The 17,756-nt window shown below is 35.0% G+C and overlaps 1 protein-coding gene across 1 annotated transcript; it reads left to right on the forward strand.

The window, feature by feature from the left end:
* The first annotated feature begins 537 nt into the window (after positions 1-537).
* Positions 538-17,224, forward strand: LOC136981525 (2',3'-cyclic-nucleotide 3'-phosphodiesterase-like). Its single transcript, XM_067277830.1, has 7 exons — positions 538-582; positions 3,164-3,197; positions 4,797-5,109; positions 5,401-5,557; positions 9,613-9,811; positions 12,487-12,593; positions 16,285-17,224. Exons 2-7 carry the CDS (start codon positions 3,167-3,169, stop codon positions 16,801-16,803), a joined length of 1,326 nt encoding a protein of 441 aa, XP_067133931.1. The 5' UTR covers positions 538-582; positions 3,164-3,166; the 3' UTR covers positions 16,804-17,224.
* The last annotated feature ends 532 nt before the right edge of the window (positions 17,225-17,756 follow it).

The raw sequence follows: 17,756 nt of genomic DNA on the forward strand, positions 1-17,756 counted from the left end.
GTAGGTAACATTAACCCTCGTTAGTGATTAATAGAAACACGCGCCAATGTATTCTATTAGGCCTTCTTTAAATTCTAATTATATATTTGCGTCCGGATCTAAATTATTGACGATTATTTATAATAATTACGTTTTAATCCTTCGACTTTGGGGGCAACGCTTATAACGTTATTTTACCCTTAAAAGGTTTGTTTGTTTTATTAAGTTACGCAACGCAACACTCGGGCGATCTGCCCGAGGATGCCTTCGGGGAGGTCTTTTCAAGTTTTCCGAAGTTCCGAAGTTTTCCAAACCTTTCTCACCGGGGAAAATAGGTTAGGGGCGACGGGGTACAGTTGGGGAAATCGGGTGTAACTTTACGAAACAAAGGGGCCGGCGCGTGGAAGAAGTTTGGGAATAAATGGCCGCACTAAAGTAAACAAACAATAGAATAATCCGATTCGTTTGAAACGGTCCAAGCTATTGGTTTGATCATCGAACTGCCGGCCAATTGGAAACACTCGGTGACGTCAGAGAAATTAGTTTTATTTCTGGCTGCTAGAGACGCTCTATCGACCGTTTTCGTTTTTGCTACGAAAAGAGGTAAGTTTGTTTAAATTTCGAGTTTAAGGCTAGATACGAGCTTAAAAATGTAAAAATATTAATATTTACGTTAATATAACCGGGTTTAGAATGAATTAATTGTTGTTTACATTTTTATCGTTTATAATAAACAATCGCGAAATCGGTAGAAAATTCGTCTGTATTCTAATTTAATAATACTAATAATAGAAAAATGGTAATAAGTATTAATAATGTGTTTAATTTAAAATAATTTTTTAAAATTAACGTCGGCGGTTTGGTTTCGGTTTCGGTTTCGCGATAGCGCGCTTGAATTTGTGTTAAACTTGCGTCGTTGGCATTTACGTAACATGTTCGGTTTTAAAACCGAAAATGTAACCCGAAGGAGATCGTACCCGGTCGTGTCACCTTACTTGTTAGTGGTTCCCCCTGAATTTAGGGAGAGAAAATGTAAAGTCTTCCCTTATTGGTTGGAATTTAGGAGCTTCCGACGGTCACGAGTCACGTGACTTTTCTCGCCCAATTTTACATGGTAGATGAGCCCGATTTTGGAATGCAAATGATGAGAAAATAAAAAACATTGCGGATTATCGGCAAAACTTGTGGAACTTTCAAACTATTGTCGTGTGGCCGTCGGCCATATTACCGTATTTTGTAATTAATAATTTTATAAATTTAAGTTAGGCTTAAGGTTTCTTTTGTTTTTCTTCCTTTCCTGTCGACTAAGAAAAAAGACTTCCTTTCTTAATTGCTTTACTGTCCGGTGGGGAGTGATGCCTCCGACGAGAAAAACGACGTTGTAAAAAAAATGAATGGAGAGAAAGAAGAGAGAGAAATATGAAGAAGGAGCGGGGATCTCCGCGGAAAAGGGCGAGAGGAGAACGAGCTCCGAATCGGGACGAAAGGGTCGGAAGAGCGGAACTCGACGAGAGAGGTCGAGGAGGGGAAGCCGTCCGGTCCGTTAGAGGAGGCCGAGAACTTCCTACGGAACTGCCGATTGTGTCGAACGGATTCGACGTCGACGAAATACGCCGGAGAGATGTATTAAAAGTAAAAGAAGAGAGAGCCGAGTAAAGCGTGGACGATCGGAGTCGACGGTAGCCCCGCCCTTTGTATTACGGAGCTTCCGGAGTAAAACCCGGGTATATTCCACCTCCCTCTTGTTCTATCCTTATATTCTCCATTTTGTTCCTCCTTATAGTTTGTAAGTAGATTAAGTATAGATATAGACACTTATAATAAGAATCGAGGTGTTTTAGGTGTACTAAATTTTGTATCCTCGCCACCTACACGTTGGGATCCGACGTACAAAGAACTCGATAATATAGCGAATTAAAGAATAGTTTGTAAATTAACAAGAAAGTGTATGTTAATCCTCGTTTTGTTCCCAAAAAGCGAAATTAATAACGTTTCGTTCGCCGTCGGTTATCGCGGTCGTAATGACGATAGTTCGAAAGTAATCGCAATAATAAGTTTGTAATATTGGTATTACTCGTTAGACAGATTTCGGTAATGGAAATGTTGAATACAAAGTAGATAGTGCATTGTATGATATTTTATATAATAAGTATTAATCACTGCTAGGTTTGTTAAAATTTAGCAGTGTCTGAACACTGCTAAATTTTAACAAACTGCATTAAACGGCTAACCAAAAACACCAAATTTATTGCCAAAATCACCAAATTGGCAATGCTAGAGGTTTTTTTTTCTTTCTTTTTTTCTCTTTTTATCATTTTGGCACAAAGGAGGCCTTCTTATAAAGCCCGTTATGGATTTAGCCGGGCCCGACCACCCGCAGAAATTTCTGGATTTTTTGTCTCGTCCAGATTCGTTTCTGGGCTTTCCGCCGTTTCCGGAGCAATAGGGCGACACCTTAATTGCTCGGTCGTTGCCCGCCACGCGCCGTACGGCACAATTCTCGCGATACGTTTGCGTCGGCTCGTGCCAGGCTCTGGTTTTGGCAAAGATATTCACGATACGGTTAAGATTAATTTCAATATTTACAAACAATTTAATTTTAGGCATTTTTTAGGTTAGTATATTATATCATATTTTTAAATGATGATTTATAACACGAGTTTAAGTGTTCAGTTGTGCCAAGTTTTTTCTCCCAAGCACAATAAATTTGTATGTGCCAATTATTATTCACAATGCATAGTAAATACCAGAAAATTATTCCTAACAAAAATCTAGGAAAATACTAATCGGGTTTACGAAATATGTAGAGACGGTGACGACGGTTCTCTTTGTGGGATATCCGGGACTTTAAAACCCGAGGGTGAACGGCAGATACAAATTTAGGTAATTTATACTTGGCGTCTCTCTCTCGGCCCTGCCACTTGGGAAGAATTTCTCGTAAAAAAGGAGAATAAATTATCTTCTCGATGTTTTTTTACATTATTTTTATCTCGTATAGAATGTTAGTCGTTGCAGTTTTAAAGTACGTAAAGATTTCGTAGATATTATATATACGTATGACATAATAGCTAATTAAACATTATATTATTATTAAAGATAATTTAAAATGATTATGATTTTAATTTACAATATCAAAACAAGATTAACTATTTTGGTTTCTGTTTAAAATATGTTTTTGTTACAGAAAATGGCGTGGTCTAGAAGAAAAGAAAATGACGGTATGGTTATTTTAGAATTTATTTACTTATGTTTCGAATTGTCGTAATTTTGTAGCTTAAAATACTATCTATACGACATTATTGTATTGCAATTATTAATATTGTAAATATTTACAATAATTGCAATTATGCATTAATATTTACAATATTAATATTGTGTAGATAGATTGTGTAGATTTATCATATTCGTCCGTTCAAAGAACAGCTGTTACATATTAATGAAAATCGAAAACAAAAGTCAATTAAAATCCAAATACCTTAGACTACATTTTAAAAAATCAGTGGTAAAAATTTAATTTAAAAGACTAAAATATATTTCCTTTTAAAAGTTTATTCAATTCATTTTTTATTGTTACAACAGTCAGGAAAGGAAAGTGTGAAGATTGGTGCAAAAGTGACCCCCCCCAAGATTTTCACATGTTTGGATTAGCGGACCTTTGGACGTCGAGAAATGCAAAACAAATTTCGGGGGTTTTTCTCTGTGTGTATGGATGTTTGTATGTGGGGGACACAATTTTATTCATCCATTCCGAAGCTTAATAACTCTGCGCCTTTTGTCAAAACTTTCTGAAATTTATTTATTTTTATTGGTATTGATCGACAAATTAAAGAATTGCCCGGTGTCGAATGGGCGAGTTTTGTCGTACCGACTTCTTTGTTTAGCACTTTTGCTTGTAAATGAAATGTTTGATTAATTGTGATGGGACAAAATTATACCATACATTGTTTACAATAAATAAAATCAAACTATTACTTTTGAATGAAACAAGGATGTATGTATGTACGTGATTAGAAACAAAGAAAATATACTTATTAATCAGTGGTTAACTGATTAATGGTAGCACAATTTCATAAACACTAGTTGAGCCAATCTAGGAACTTGTTTATCTTCAGAATATTTCTTCAGTTAATTGAATAAGTTAAATGACTTGCAGGCGAGATTCAATGTAGTTTGCTTTTTGTATATGGCAATGACACATGGGTGATCTGCCTAGGAAGACTGCTCCCAGGAAGTCTTTTATGGGAAACTGGTCCCTATTTGAATGTTACAAACATGACAGAAACCCAGAAATCCCTACATAACCAGCCCGTCGTGCAAATCCACGATCGACCGTCGGTGTTCGTCGGTTTTGGCCGCTCGACCACTGGTGGGCACTGGTGGGCACTTCGATGTAGTGACTATTGACGATCCAAAACTTCTTTCAATCGTCTCTGTAGCACAGACTATGGGAGTTCATCATTGTCTTCCAGATTCAAATGTTTTAAATTAATTTCTTGGTTATAAGTAGTTTTCTGATAGATAAAAGCATATTGTTTATGAATATTGTATACCGAATGTCCAGTCACTCACTGAAATTCACATAAACTCGTCGAGCATAAAACATTGTGTATGATTTAAGAACTCGCCAATAGAGAGAGAATTTAATAATTCAAATAAAACTTGCATTAGGATTCATTCTAGAATCTGCTCAATTAAAATAGTTTGTATATTTTTTTTATTAAATATATCTTATCATTACAACAAAAGAATATCAATGTGTGTAAAAATTGTTTTCATTATTGATTTTAAAATTTATCTTTTTTAATATTCTCTACTAGAAAAAGTTAAAGAAAAAATAAGTGGCGGTTCTCGTCCAAAATACGTTCCCATCGACAACGTACCACCAGAAAAAATATTTGACTTCGTTTACTTGACCGACAAAGACACGATCGAGTATTTGAACAACCACGGCAGAATTGCTTTTGTGATAAGAGGTTTTCCGGGTACACGGAAAGAATTGTTAAGGGATCTTCTTTTTGATGCATACAAAGATTCGGTCGCCTGTTGCGCAGACGATTATTTTTCGTTACGTTTGGCCACCGAAAGAGATGTGGATACTTTACGAAAATCCCACGACTGGTGTGAAGAAAGGTAAGTGGATCTAGGTGACAAGCAATTAAGCAAATATGCCATACAATCCTTTTCATATGGAAAAGATTTGATTACAGTACTTAACTGTTTAACAGTTAGGCATAACTCTCCGATATAAAACAGCTTAATACTTATATTTATTAAAAGTTATTCAATAACTTATTTTTTAAAATTTTAAATTAGATTTTATTAAATTAGTATTTCAAGCATTCATTATAAAGGTTAATTAATATTTGTAGCAAAGTTGAAAAAGTTTATATATTTAAGGTAATGAATTTTTATTATTTAAAGATTGGAAGAGTATTGCCGCCAGAATAAACCTGTTGTCATTGTTAAGAATTCTCACATCCGTAGATGGGAAATGGAACTCTATTTGAAAGTATTGAAAAGAAATTGCTACACTATTCTCATGTCCGAAACAACTAGGAAATTTCAAGTCAATACAAAGGTATGTAAAAATTTAAAAATTGTATTGTAAAGGTGATGCAATGTGATGCGCAATGGAAAAGCAGCACATTTGCAATAACTTACATTATATTACTTTGCTTACACTGAATTGTTCGTAGGTGGTCGTGTTGCACTTCCTACAACCGATAAGAGATTATTTCAATTGTTATGTATATATAAGTTATAGCAGACAATCACATATTTACTATGTATATTTCACATGCATAGTAGATAATTGTAAATGCATCGTGTCGTATACATAGCCGTCTTCAAGTTTTATGGCAATTTTTCTGTTGCACACAATGCATGTATGTCCATTGTCCTTAATTTTTGATAATTTGTTATTGTATTGCTTTAAATTTGAGATGTGCTCCATTTTTACAAACAGATTTTCAAAGTAAAAATTTGGTTGATATAATACATGTACTGTACGGGGTTCCTATTCACCCGAAAAGTCAAAAATTTTCATTAATTTTCATAAAAAGTTGTGGAAAGTCGGGAAATTTGTCAAAAAGTCAAGGAATATTCCTCCGCTGTATTGTGTATTTTTTGCTGACAATATGGTTGACTATGATGTAGCTGTCTGCAGGCAGCAATTTCTTTTCATAAGATGCATTGCACCATATTACTTTGTGGCACAATGCAATTTACAAAAAAAGATGCAGAATATTTTTAGGAAATGAAAATTTCTCCTAAATATACACTAATGTTCCTAAGAGTTATTGCACATAAAATAAAATCATAATTTATGAATTAATCAATAATTGTTACTACATAGTTTGGAAAATTTAAATTAAATCATACATACAATTAATTAACTCTACCGTACAATTTTCCATGCAACACTTAAACTAGAAAGTTAAAGTATTCTTTTAATCTAAAATATTTTTATGTTAAGTATGTGTTGTCGTCGGAATACAATTATTATACAATAAATATCCCTTAATACAGTACGCTAACTAACAGAAACAAAATTGAAGTCGGTGCCACAAATGATTTTTTTTAGCATAGACGATGAGTCGAAAATTCGAATGAATTAGACGAACGAATTTTGTATAGCAAGAGAAATAAGGTATCGAGTTTAAATATTAAAGGTTCTAATACGAAACTATTTCGTCCCGATAACAGGAACGATAGACCTGCACCCTATCTCTTATAAAAGAAAATCACACCACGACAGAAAACTCCGGGAAAATGAAATCGGATAAATTGCATAGTAAACGACTAAGGGAAGGTAAACGGACAATAAATTTTGCTACGTGGAATGTACAAGGGATCGGATCAAAGGGACAAGACATAGTTAAAGAAATAAAAAGAATAAAAATTGACTTTGTGATCTTAACAGAAACAAAAAAGAAAGGGTCGGGAATGGAAGAACCGGAAGACTACAGCAGACACGTAAGGGGACGGGGACTGCGCCGACCTCGACGGGAGGTGCGTCGGATCCAGATGATACAAAAGAAATTTAAGAGAAATATTACCAACAATGAAAAAATAGATGAAAGAATGATGAAAGTTAACCTAAATATTTTCGGAAGACGAATAACTATCATTGGAATTTATGCACCAAACGAAGATGAAACCCATGTAGGTAAGGATATATTCTACAACAAGATGCAAGAGATGATAGATGAAACTGGAGGGACAGGAGAAATAATGTTATTGGATTATTTCAATGCAAGAACAGGATTATCAAGAAATAACAAGATTATTGGACAATTCCGAGGAAAAGTAACAAATGACGATAGAAGAAGGCTAATAGACTTCTGTATAATGGGTTCTTTAAACATAAAGATATCCATAAATATACGGCTGACCCTTGATAATCCGACAGGTACGGGACCAAAGGGGTGTCGGATTACCGAAAGTGATTACGTATTTGGCATTGTTTTGTTAGCAGTAGCCTACAATATTCCTACATTTTATGAGTAAAATGCTGCCTAGGTTAATATGGAAATGAAACACCCATTTTGGTTAACTAAAACATGTTTATTAAAAGAAATATGGAAGCCAATAAATGTACATACAGTATGTATAGGCATAAATAATACAGTACGTACAGAATTGCTCACGGAAAACACAAGAAATGTGTGTCGTCGTGTAAGAATTGGGTGGGGAGATTCACGTCGCGACATCCTTCCGTGCAAGCAGACACGTAACGGGACGGGGACTATGGTGACCTCGACGGGAGGTGCGTCGGACTACCGAGCACGTCGGATTACAAAAGCGTCGGATTATCAAGGGTCGGCTGTACTTGGATTCAACATACTAGACAGTGGAAATCATCATTGACTATGTTATTAAGCAAAGAATTCAAATTAAAATTTTAGATGTAAGAGCACATAGAGGGGCTACCTGTGGCTCAGATCACTATTTAGTAAGAGCAAATATCATTATTCTTTACAGAAGAGAAATACAGTCACAGAAAGGAAAAAAGGAAATGGAAGTAATCAAAGATCCTAAATTTAATCTCGAAAGCTTAGCAGAAGAAAGTACAAGAAGACCGTTTCAGACAAGATTAGATCAAAAATTGGAAGAAAAAGAATGATAATACTATAGAATTATATAAAAATATAAAAACAGCACTACACGAAGCAGCAAATGAAGCTCTAGGGCAAATCAAAGAACACGAAAAAACTCTTAAAGAATTTTGATGGGACAAAGGGGTAGAAAACGTGATACAACAAAAAAGTAACTTACTTCAAATGGATGAACACCAAAAGAGAAGAGGATAGAATGAGATATAAAGAACTTAGAAAATCGGCAAAGAAATTAATTCTGGAAAAGAAAAGATTAGGTTGGGATAGAAATTGTAGAGAATAGAAACATATGTAGGAGGAAGAAAATGCACCAAAGCATGGAAATTCCTAAAAAGTGTAAGAAATGAAAATAATAATAATAAAGGACAGTTTATCTCGGTTAAACAATGGGAAGAATATTATAAAATATTTATATTCGTGTCTTGACTATATTGGCAAGTCGCTCTTAGACGTAAAAAAATAATTAATGACGATCCGAACAAAGACGTATTAAAAGAATTATATGATTTAATATCGTTAATTTTTACGGTACCGTCTGGCAGTGCACGTCTCGAGCACATTTTTCTACCACAAAGCGAATCGATACGTTGGCCGGGAACACTCGGTCAGAAGAAAGATCGTCGTCGCTAGCCCGGCTTTCGACGGAAAAAGAGCTTTTAAATACCGACGTAATCGACGACCAGCAGTTTTTATGACAAAGTAATTAAGAACTTGGCAGAAAAAATTCTAAAATAGCATTAGTTTATAAACAGTACTAAAAACAAGTTCTTATATCTTTGTTTCGTGTCAATTATCTATTTTAGAATTAAAATAAATAAATTGTTTATTTTTGTCATTTCCAGTATTTGTTTAATATTTTTATGTAAACACAGCATCCCTATCATCAAATGTCACAGCATGCCACTGTTATATTATTAATGCCATTTCTACCACTCGTCCGTATTAACCCAAAGTTACGTCGATAAAAGTCTTCAAACGTCGACGTAGTGACGTTTGCTTCCGTCGTCTTGTTGGGTTTACGGAAGTTCCAATCAAAGCTTATTAAACTGTTCACCAGTGCATCAATTGTGGCCGATATCAATGCATATTGGAATGTATGTTTGACTTCTTCAGATGTAACTTCTCTAGTATTGGCTATAATTCCTTATTGTACCTAACTAATGTTTTGATTTACGATTAAATAGGATTTTCAAACAAAAGAGCAGCAGTATTGGTTTTTTTGATTGCGTGAGCATCTTAAGGCTACTAAAGCAGCGTACCCTGGCAAAGTGCCTCGTCGTTCCGAAATAATTTAGAAATAGTTTAATCGCGATAACGCTCGAGTCCGAATCATTTCGGATTAGTTATAGATTTCGTACTAAAGAAATGTGTGACCGATCTCGAATAAATAAGTTCTAACAATTTAATCTTGAATATTGTCGAATCGATCGGTTTACTTATGACATTCTATATTAATAAATTACCATTTATAAATACCTTTTTTTTTATAAAGTTCTTTATTATTTTAATAATCTAGATATTGGAGAAGTCGAACACAAAAGGACTGAAAAGGAGTTATTTCGAGAAAAGACTTAGACAGTGGGAAGATGTCGTGCCTTGGTTTACCGGGTGGTTTTTAAGTCCCGCAGACGGCAAGTGGATTTTTAAGAAGGCTCAAGAAATACTTTTGACATTTTCAGAGAGTAAAGATTTTAAGGAGATTTATCTTAATCCAGGTATTATTATATCTTAATGATTGTTTTAAATAAGAAAAACATATTTGTTTCTTCTACTATGTCATTAATGCCCAAACACTTAAGTTACTGTGAAATGTTAAATTTGTTATACATTTTATTCTGAAGAAAGAAAAATATATTATTTTCGTTTAGAAGTTTAATTATTATTTATAAAAATACTTCAAAAATATACATTGGCTTAGCATTAGGTTTTACGGTAGGCAGCATTAATATACATACACGTGATTGTGCTCTGTTTTTCTTATTGCCCCTGGACGCTGTATGAAAATTTCTAAGGATCCAGTTCGGATCCTAATATATGCACGTGTCCAAAACTCTAGAACAAATACAGTCGCTAATGGTGATAGCTGGAAAAGTCACCAAGCCGGTCTGTGACTAGCATGCCACGACGTCGTGAGTGCTGTATCACGGTTTGAGGTGGATATATTCCTTGCCGACAAGTCTCTCTACCGAGATAACGGTCGGCACTTTCCATCCATTCTCCACCTCTATCCAACAGCTGTCTGTATCTTTCTCACCAAAGACTTACATTTGTTGCTTTGATTTGTAAAATCCAACACATTGTGTATTATCCTCTGTGTTGAATAATACAGTTGTCCCATAATTTATTTATTTGCATTTGTCAATATTTGCACACTAATAGAAAAATGTAATCTGTCCTTAGGTTTTGGATACTTGTGTATGTTAAATATATTAGATTTAAAATGTACTTCAAATATAAATATTTCTCTTTCTTTCAAAGACAATATCATTATTTGCATAACAATTGAATGGAGACGAAGATCGTAAAAACATTCGCAGTCCAAAGACCAATGTAAATTTTGGTTCTTCACAATACGTCCAATGTCTGTACAGACCTGGAAAGTCAAGGAATCTGCATATACCGTGCAATTCATCTATCGCTCTCACTCCTTTTTGATCCAAATATGTTCTTAAATTCATTTTGGTATAGGGGTGTACAAAAACTGTAGCGACCAAAAGAATGGCAAGATTTCTTGCGCTTATCTCTCGTAAACTATAAATGATGATTTAACGATTAAAATTTCCTTGTATAAAAGGTTTATGTTTGTATTCAAATTAGTGGGTAGTGAGGTTGCAGCTGTGAAAGGGATTTGTGGTTGTGTGTGAACACTGAAAATGGCAGCACAATGGCTGGACATTGTGTAACTTTGAATCGTGAAGAGATAGGATGTTGAAATTGATATTGATTTGTACAGAATGACAGGACTTACAATATTATTTAGCAATAACCAATGAAATATAATTTGTAAACTTATAAACCAATAATGGTGTAAGTTGAAGAAAATTTTCATAATGTCGAAGAAATTGCAAAGAAAATATAAACAGAAATGTATATCATTGCAAAGAAAAATTTAAAAGGAATCAGAAAAGCCCAAAATGACTAAAGCCAAACGATGCAGATTGTATAGAGAGCATAAGAAAATCAACTCCGACGTGAACGTTTGGTGTGTGCTGCCGCTCGAACCAATAGATATTGACTCGTGAAAGCTATCAAGACTTTATCCGTCTACATTTTATCCTTCCTCTTATAATACAAATATAAATTCAAGCCTTAAATGATTGCAATTATGTCGTGTACACACTATTCCAATTTTTTTTGACCCGAACGACATCCGGTTAATTAATTAACCCCTTGCGGTCAGTCGATGTCAGTCGATGCCACGGGGAAAGCAATTCACGTATTTTTATTTGTTGTATTCTTCGCTGCTGGCCACACGCAGTATGTGGAGATGATAATCCTGCCAATTTGACTTGGCCAAATATTACAAAATGGAAAGGGGAAATGCAGAGACTTAATTAATAGGTCGGGGAATCGCAGACGGAAGTATCCGTACGGACCCCGTACATCTCTTTTACGTATGTCGGAAACACAATAAAACATTTATATTCGACCCCCAGCACTTATTTGGCATCTTTGGGTTGCAAATAGCAATTATTCGTCTTAGTTTATTGGTATTCGACTTACACAATTTTTAACTACGCAGACACCGGAAAGAATTTCTTACAATTTTATGTTTAGACAGGGAAGAGCTTATGGAAGGAGGTCATTTCTACCGATGTTTTTTATTAAGTTACTTTAGTGTATAAAGAGACACATTAAAAATATTCCAAAATTTACTCGTGTCCATCTTCAGATCGATTATTGCTCGCTCTATTACTTATTTGGATTTCATCATAATACTCGAAAGTCAAAGTACAGTTTGATTTCAATGCGTTTTAATTTATTCCACAAAGTTTAAGTTTATATTTGCAGGCGCGAGTGCATTTAAGTATTCGCATATTACCAGAAAGGTTTCAAATTTTCAGGTGTTCTTAATTAAAATCTGTGATCTATTCAGAATTTTTTGTCGACAGATCAGAATTTGTTCTTACTTTCACCAGTTGTAGTTAGGCTCGGACCGGAGTAGATTTGCAATCGGCATAAAAAGTTTGCTTCAATTCAATGATAAATAATAACGAAGAGAAAATAAAGAGGTTTTTCGGAATTGTTTTTAGAATTTTGACATCGGTAAAATATTTTATTTCGTATCTAAATAATACGTTTAAACGTTATCGTTTATAATAATTTAGAATTTACGATTTAATTTAACGTACGGATTCTGTTATAAATGATACATATTTTGGTTTTTCAGAAAACGTCGTCGAAAAATTTAGTTCGGAAGCCGTTATATTTTGCATAGCCGCCTACTGCAATGCGGGACGGACGATCGAGGGAGAGTCGTTCTATCTTAATGAAGACGTAAGTTTAATTATTAGAAATTAAGTCGACAGTCATTATAACATTTTATCTAATTTGACAATTAAAAACAGAGGTTTAGATTGGATATTGTGTATGTATTTGTCTTTTGATGTCGAAACCAAGTTGCTTTTAACATCAGAAGACCATTTTCAATTCGATATTTCTTATCGAATGAATTTTATTTATTAAATTATTACTTAATATCAATTAACAACCAACTTCAGTACCTCGATAAAAGGAAATTGAGATATTTTTCTTAATTATTTTTGAAAATAAAATGGAAAAAAAATTAAATGTCTTACTTCCTTTTAAGAATGAGTATTTTTCTATGTACACGTATATAATAGCTTGGTGAATCAATATTATTGCAATTTGTCTTTATGTCAGATCTTCCATTTTCCAGACATTTTCATACAACTTACAGATATTCGTGGATTATTTTATTGCAAATACCACCATATTGCGCTTACCTTTTAATGCGAATACTGTTTTGGGTTAAGTGGTGGTTTCCAGATTGACATAATGAATTTTCCACAAAATATGTTTAAAATATCCTCAAATGGAGGAATTTTATTCCCTGCAATAACGATGACGTCGTAGAAAAGTTTCCAGTACCTGCAACTTATTATAAAGTAATTATTTAAAGAATTTGCTGTCTAATGTTTTCTCATCCGAGAATGCAAAAGACACATTATGCTCAGTTGCATAAATTAATATCGATATATATATGTGACCGCGGGGTTGGCACCTCCTCGGTACGCGTACCTCGTCGGACCGACACCATCGAGTCTTTTCGGACAGATACGGATATTATTTACAAATTCTACGACGACATTTCGGAAGCTTAACGCGGATGCTTAGCACAATTGCTAAAAGATTTAATATAGATACTCTCGCAACCCCGATCGAGAGAGAGAGCTGGCAGTAAGTTCGCCAGATGACAAATACCTCAAATTAAGTCGTAGACGTATCTAAGTCCTTCTCGTAAGTCTTTTCACGAGCAACGGGGGCGGCGGGTCGGAACTCGCGCTTTTAGAAAAGGTCGACGACGAATGCCCCGAATCGTCACCACCCCCTCCCTTTTATTAGGGGGACTCCTCCCGGGTTTTTAATATCGAAGATACACCACATTCTGGATGACCATTCGAAGCCAACGAAAACAAAATAAAGGTACCGATCGAAGCGATCTGCCGTATAACAACGCGCGAAATCACTAAGAGATTAAATCTGTTAAATCGAACCGTTTATTATGACTTAAAACGAATCGGTTTCGTTTCAAAGCTCGATGTATGGGTTCCACGCGTTATTAACGTGAGATGCTCTCTATGGTAGAATTTTAAAGAAATTTGTTTTTGAGCTTTTACCAGACAATTTAACAATAGATTCCAAAGTGTACCGCCATCGAGTAAACAAATCGAGTAATATCGTCAAACAGAAAAGGCCAGAATTGATCGACAAAGAAAGTGTAGTGTTTTACCACGATAATGCCAAATTTCACACGAGTTTGGTAACTGGTCAGAAACTGTTATAGAGCTAGTGGAAGGAACGGCGAAACTAGATCGAGGCGCCACTAGCGGCGACGCCGGGTAACAGAAACGGGGCTACAAAGACAGCGCCAGTGTTGTTTCACCTAGTACTTTTGTACTAATCTAATATCTTTTTACTTGTTCCAGTACCAAGATACCCAACACCATTTTCCTAGTACTATTTATGAAATCCTAATATCTTTCCTTTCAATTTAGTACCTTTCAAAACATTCGTTTTAATTCTATATTTCTATATTTTTCTACTTTACTTTGGCAGTAAATAGATGTTTTTATCGCTTCCTCATTCGAGTGCAGCAGTCGAACGTATTTTTTTGCAATTAAATTTAATAAAAATTAAACTACAAAATCGAGTTCTTAAAAGCAACAACGATAAAATGTTACACTTGGAAACCATCATCCGCTTCGACCATACAAAAACATTTTAGTGAGGAAGATTCCGATGATGACAATCTTACCAGTGATTTTTCAGTGTGAGTACTTGGTGTTCATTACTTTTGTTTCGACATTTTGTTCATTTGATTGTCGTTGAGGAATAATAGCATTCGTGCAACATACGAATTTATCCTGTATGAATTTTGTATGTTACGTGTAAAAGTATTTATATTTTAATAAATAGAAATTTGATAAATTCTAAATTTATATATTATTTATAAGTATATATTTAATAATATATAATATATACATACATTCTGCAGTTTAAGGTCAAAGTAATGCCCGCATTAGTCAATACAGTCACTTCTCGACTTACGACGGGTTCGGTTCCGCAACTTCGGACGTAAGTCGAGAAGTGACTGTATGTACTTCAACAAAACAGTTAGCCATCTTACACAAGCACACGCCAAGGGTAACTAACTACACAACAAAACTAAAGATGACGCAATCAATCGCCAAAAGCGTGCAAGATATATATGTATATGATATATATTCCACGAAACCTATAAAATATTGATACATTTTAAAAATTTTTCGTCATAAGTGCGAATGGTCGTAACTCGAGAAGTGACTGTAGATCATTGGGACTGAGCAGTATTAATATTCTGATATTTATTATACTCTTAATTTTGTACAATTTAAAGGGTGGTGTGGAAGAAGTAAACTATATATCTATTTTATGGTAAATAATGAAATAATTAAATTCTCCATATATATAAAGGAACTTCAATAAGGACCATAGCGATAGCTAATAGTATTGTATTAACAGGGAAATTCTTATCCTCATTTCCTCAAAATACTAATTTTGCTTCTTACTCCTTTCTTCCACAGATCTCGTAAATTCAAATATCACATCACGTGCCAATTAATATCTGTCAGATTAACAAAATAACATAAAAAAAGAAAATTACTAAACTTTACATCAGAGAACTAAATTTAAAATAGAGCCGACTAAGGTTAACGGGAGATCGGAGATTGGTTAGAATGCAACGCATCATTATGTAATTAACCTCGGGAATTAAATTGCAGTCGGCCATTTCTCTTTCGTCCCGGGGTAGGCCTATTATTCGTGCGGGAACGAATAAAACATTGTACTTGGCGGCTCAGTAATATAGGTAACACTACAACCCACCACGCGACAGTTATTTTTTGAAGTTTTGTTGGCAGAAAGCTGTTTTTCATTATCGCAGGCAGAAAATAAGCACCGCGTCTCAATACGTATCTAACTCAACAACGCTGGTGTTTTCCCGAAAAAGTTTCCTTTGCCTGCGTACAGGTGACGCTCAACGCAGTTCCACTAGCTCTATAGCTTAGATGGGATGCGTTATCGCACCGACCGTATTCGCCAGATCGGGCACACTCGGATTATTACTCGTTCCGGTCTAAACGAATTTTTTTCAACTGTAAGACATTTACTCGAAATGACAATGTCGAAAATCACTCGGATCAGTTTTTTGTAAACGAATGCGAAATCGTGCTACTACCGGAAACAACGACGACGGGTATTTGACCAAAATGGTCGATATATAATTCGATAAAATATTTATTTATTATAAGAATATTGCACTTATTTTTCTGTGGAAAAAACGAAATTACTTTCCGATCAACCCAATAGATTGACACTTTTGATATTTAATAAGCACTTTAATACATAATTTAATAATTATAACTAAATACGGATTAATCGAATAAAAATATTTCTTTCTCGTTAGATTCAAGACGTTTACGGAAAGATGTTCGAACTGAACATTACGGCATTCGTTTTACACGAGAACACGCTGACGGCCGCGGTTCGACTGACGTCGGAAGAACTGCAGATGTCTCACTACGGAAGCGGTAGAGATGGGATTCCCCGCACGGAGGAAAGATCCGTCCCACTAGAAGAGGCAATAGATAATTTGAGTTTAATTAATACTTATTCTAGAGACCAGCCAGTGGACGCGACAAACTCCAAAGAAACTTTTGAAATTTTGGACGAGCCGGGCGAGCACGAGACCGAAGACTACGGCTTTATGTTGTTGGGGTGGGAAGACCAAGACCGCGGTCATCCCCTCTTTACGGAATTTAAGGACCCGAGAGATTTACGAGCCGTTATGACGGCATTGTCGGAAAACAAGGCGGAGAAGAGCGTAACTGTAGACGGAATGACCGCGCACAAAATAGAAAACTCCATAGTAATCGAAGCCAACCGATGCTTCAAATGCAAAAGTGTCTTCACCGGTTTGTATTAAGTAATTAAAGTTTTAACTTTTTATTATTAAATGTACATTTAGGACAGAAAAGGGATAGTTATTAAGTTAAGTTTGTTAATATATTATTGTTTAATCTGCATCGGAATATAAAACACGTTTATGGTGTGTTAGAGAAACGCGCAATGAGTACAATCGCGACAAAGTTTTAATAATGTCGTATATTTTCTGACAATAAAAATTTTACAACAAATTCTACGCCAGTCGATGTTTTAGTCGAGACGCGTACTTTGTGTGTTTTAATGTTGTTAGAGATTTTCCAAAGCTGTCGAACGAGATTTAACAATTCGTAAATGATAAGAAATGAAGCGCTTTGTAATTTCCAGCTTTAAGATTTAGAATATAAACAGAAACGTGCGGAAGGTTTTACGACCGTCAAAGAATAAAGTGTTTATAATGTGGAGTTACCGTGTCTGATTTTCTTGTTGGTGAATAATAGAAATACGCGCGAACGTATTTTATTTGCGTCGAGATGTAATTAATCTCCGGTAGAAGTAAAAACACGCATCGGCACGTGTCTAGGACAATAAATACAATAAACTTAAACGGGAGAGAAAACGAAACGCGACGGGGTGTAATTTATGCTAATAGTCTTGTAATATTAAAATCTTCAATAAATTATAATCAAATTAATATTTTTTGACCGACTTCGATTAATAATATATAGAAAAACCGAATTAAAGTAAAAATATCCGATTTTTCGTCTCCATTTTTATTAATACGCGGTATCCTACCGCGCGGATTTATGCAAATTAAATTAATTTCCGGTCCGGAAGCTCGAGCGGTACGACGTCGACGGTTCTACGTCACACGCGGCTTTAGCCTCTAAACGTACGTCGTCATCGGGTTTAATTATTTAAATACGGGCGCGGGGTCGATCGTGGATGTTCGAAGCGCAGACGTTAACGGGTGAGTACTGCGGGATAAGTCTGTAC

This window comes from Centruroides vittatus, unplaced genomic scaffold, assembly GCF_030686945.1.
Source record: "Centruroides vittatus isolate TY-2023 unplaced genomic scaffold, ASM3068694v2 contig_767, whole genome shotgun sequence".
In the NCBI taxonomy this organism is placed as follows: Eukaryota; Metazoa; Arthropoda; class Arachnida; order Scorpiones; family Buthidae; genus Centruroides; species Centruroides vittatus.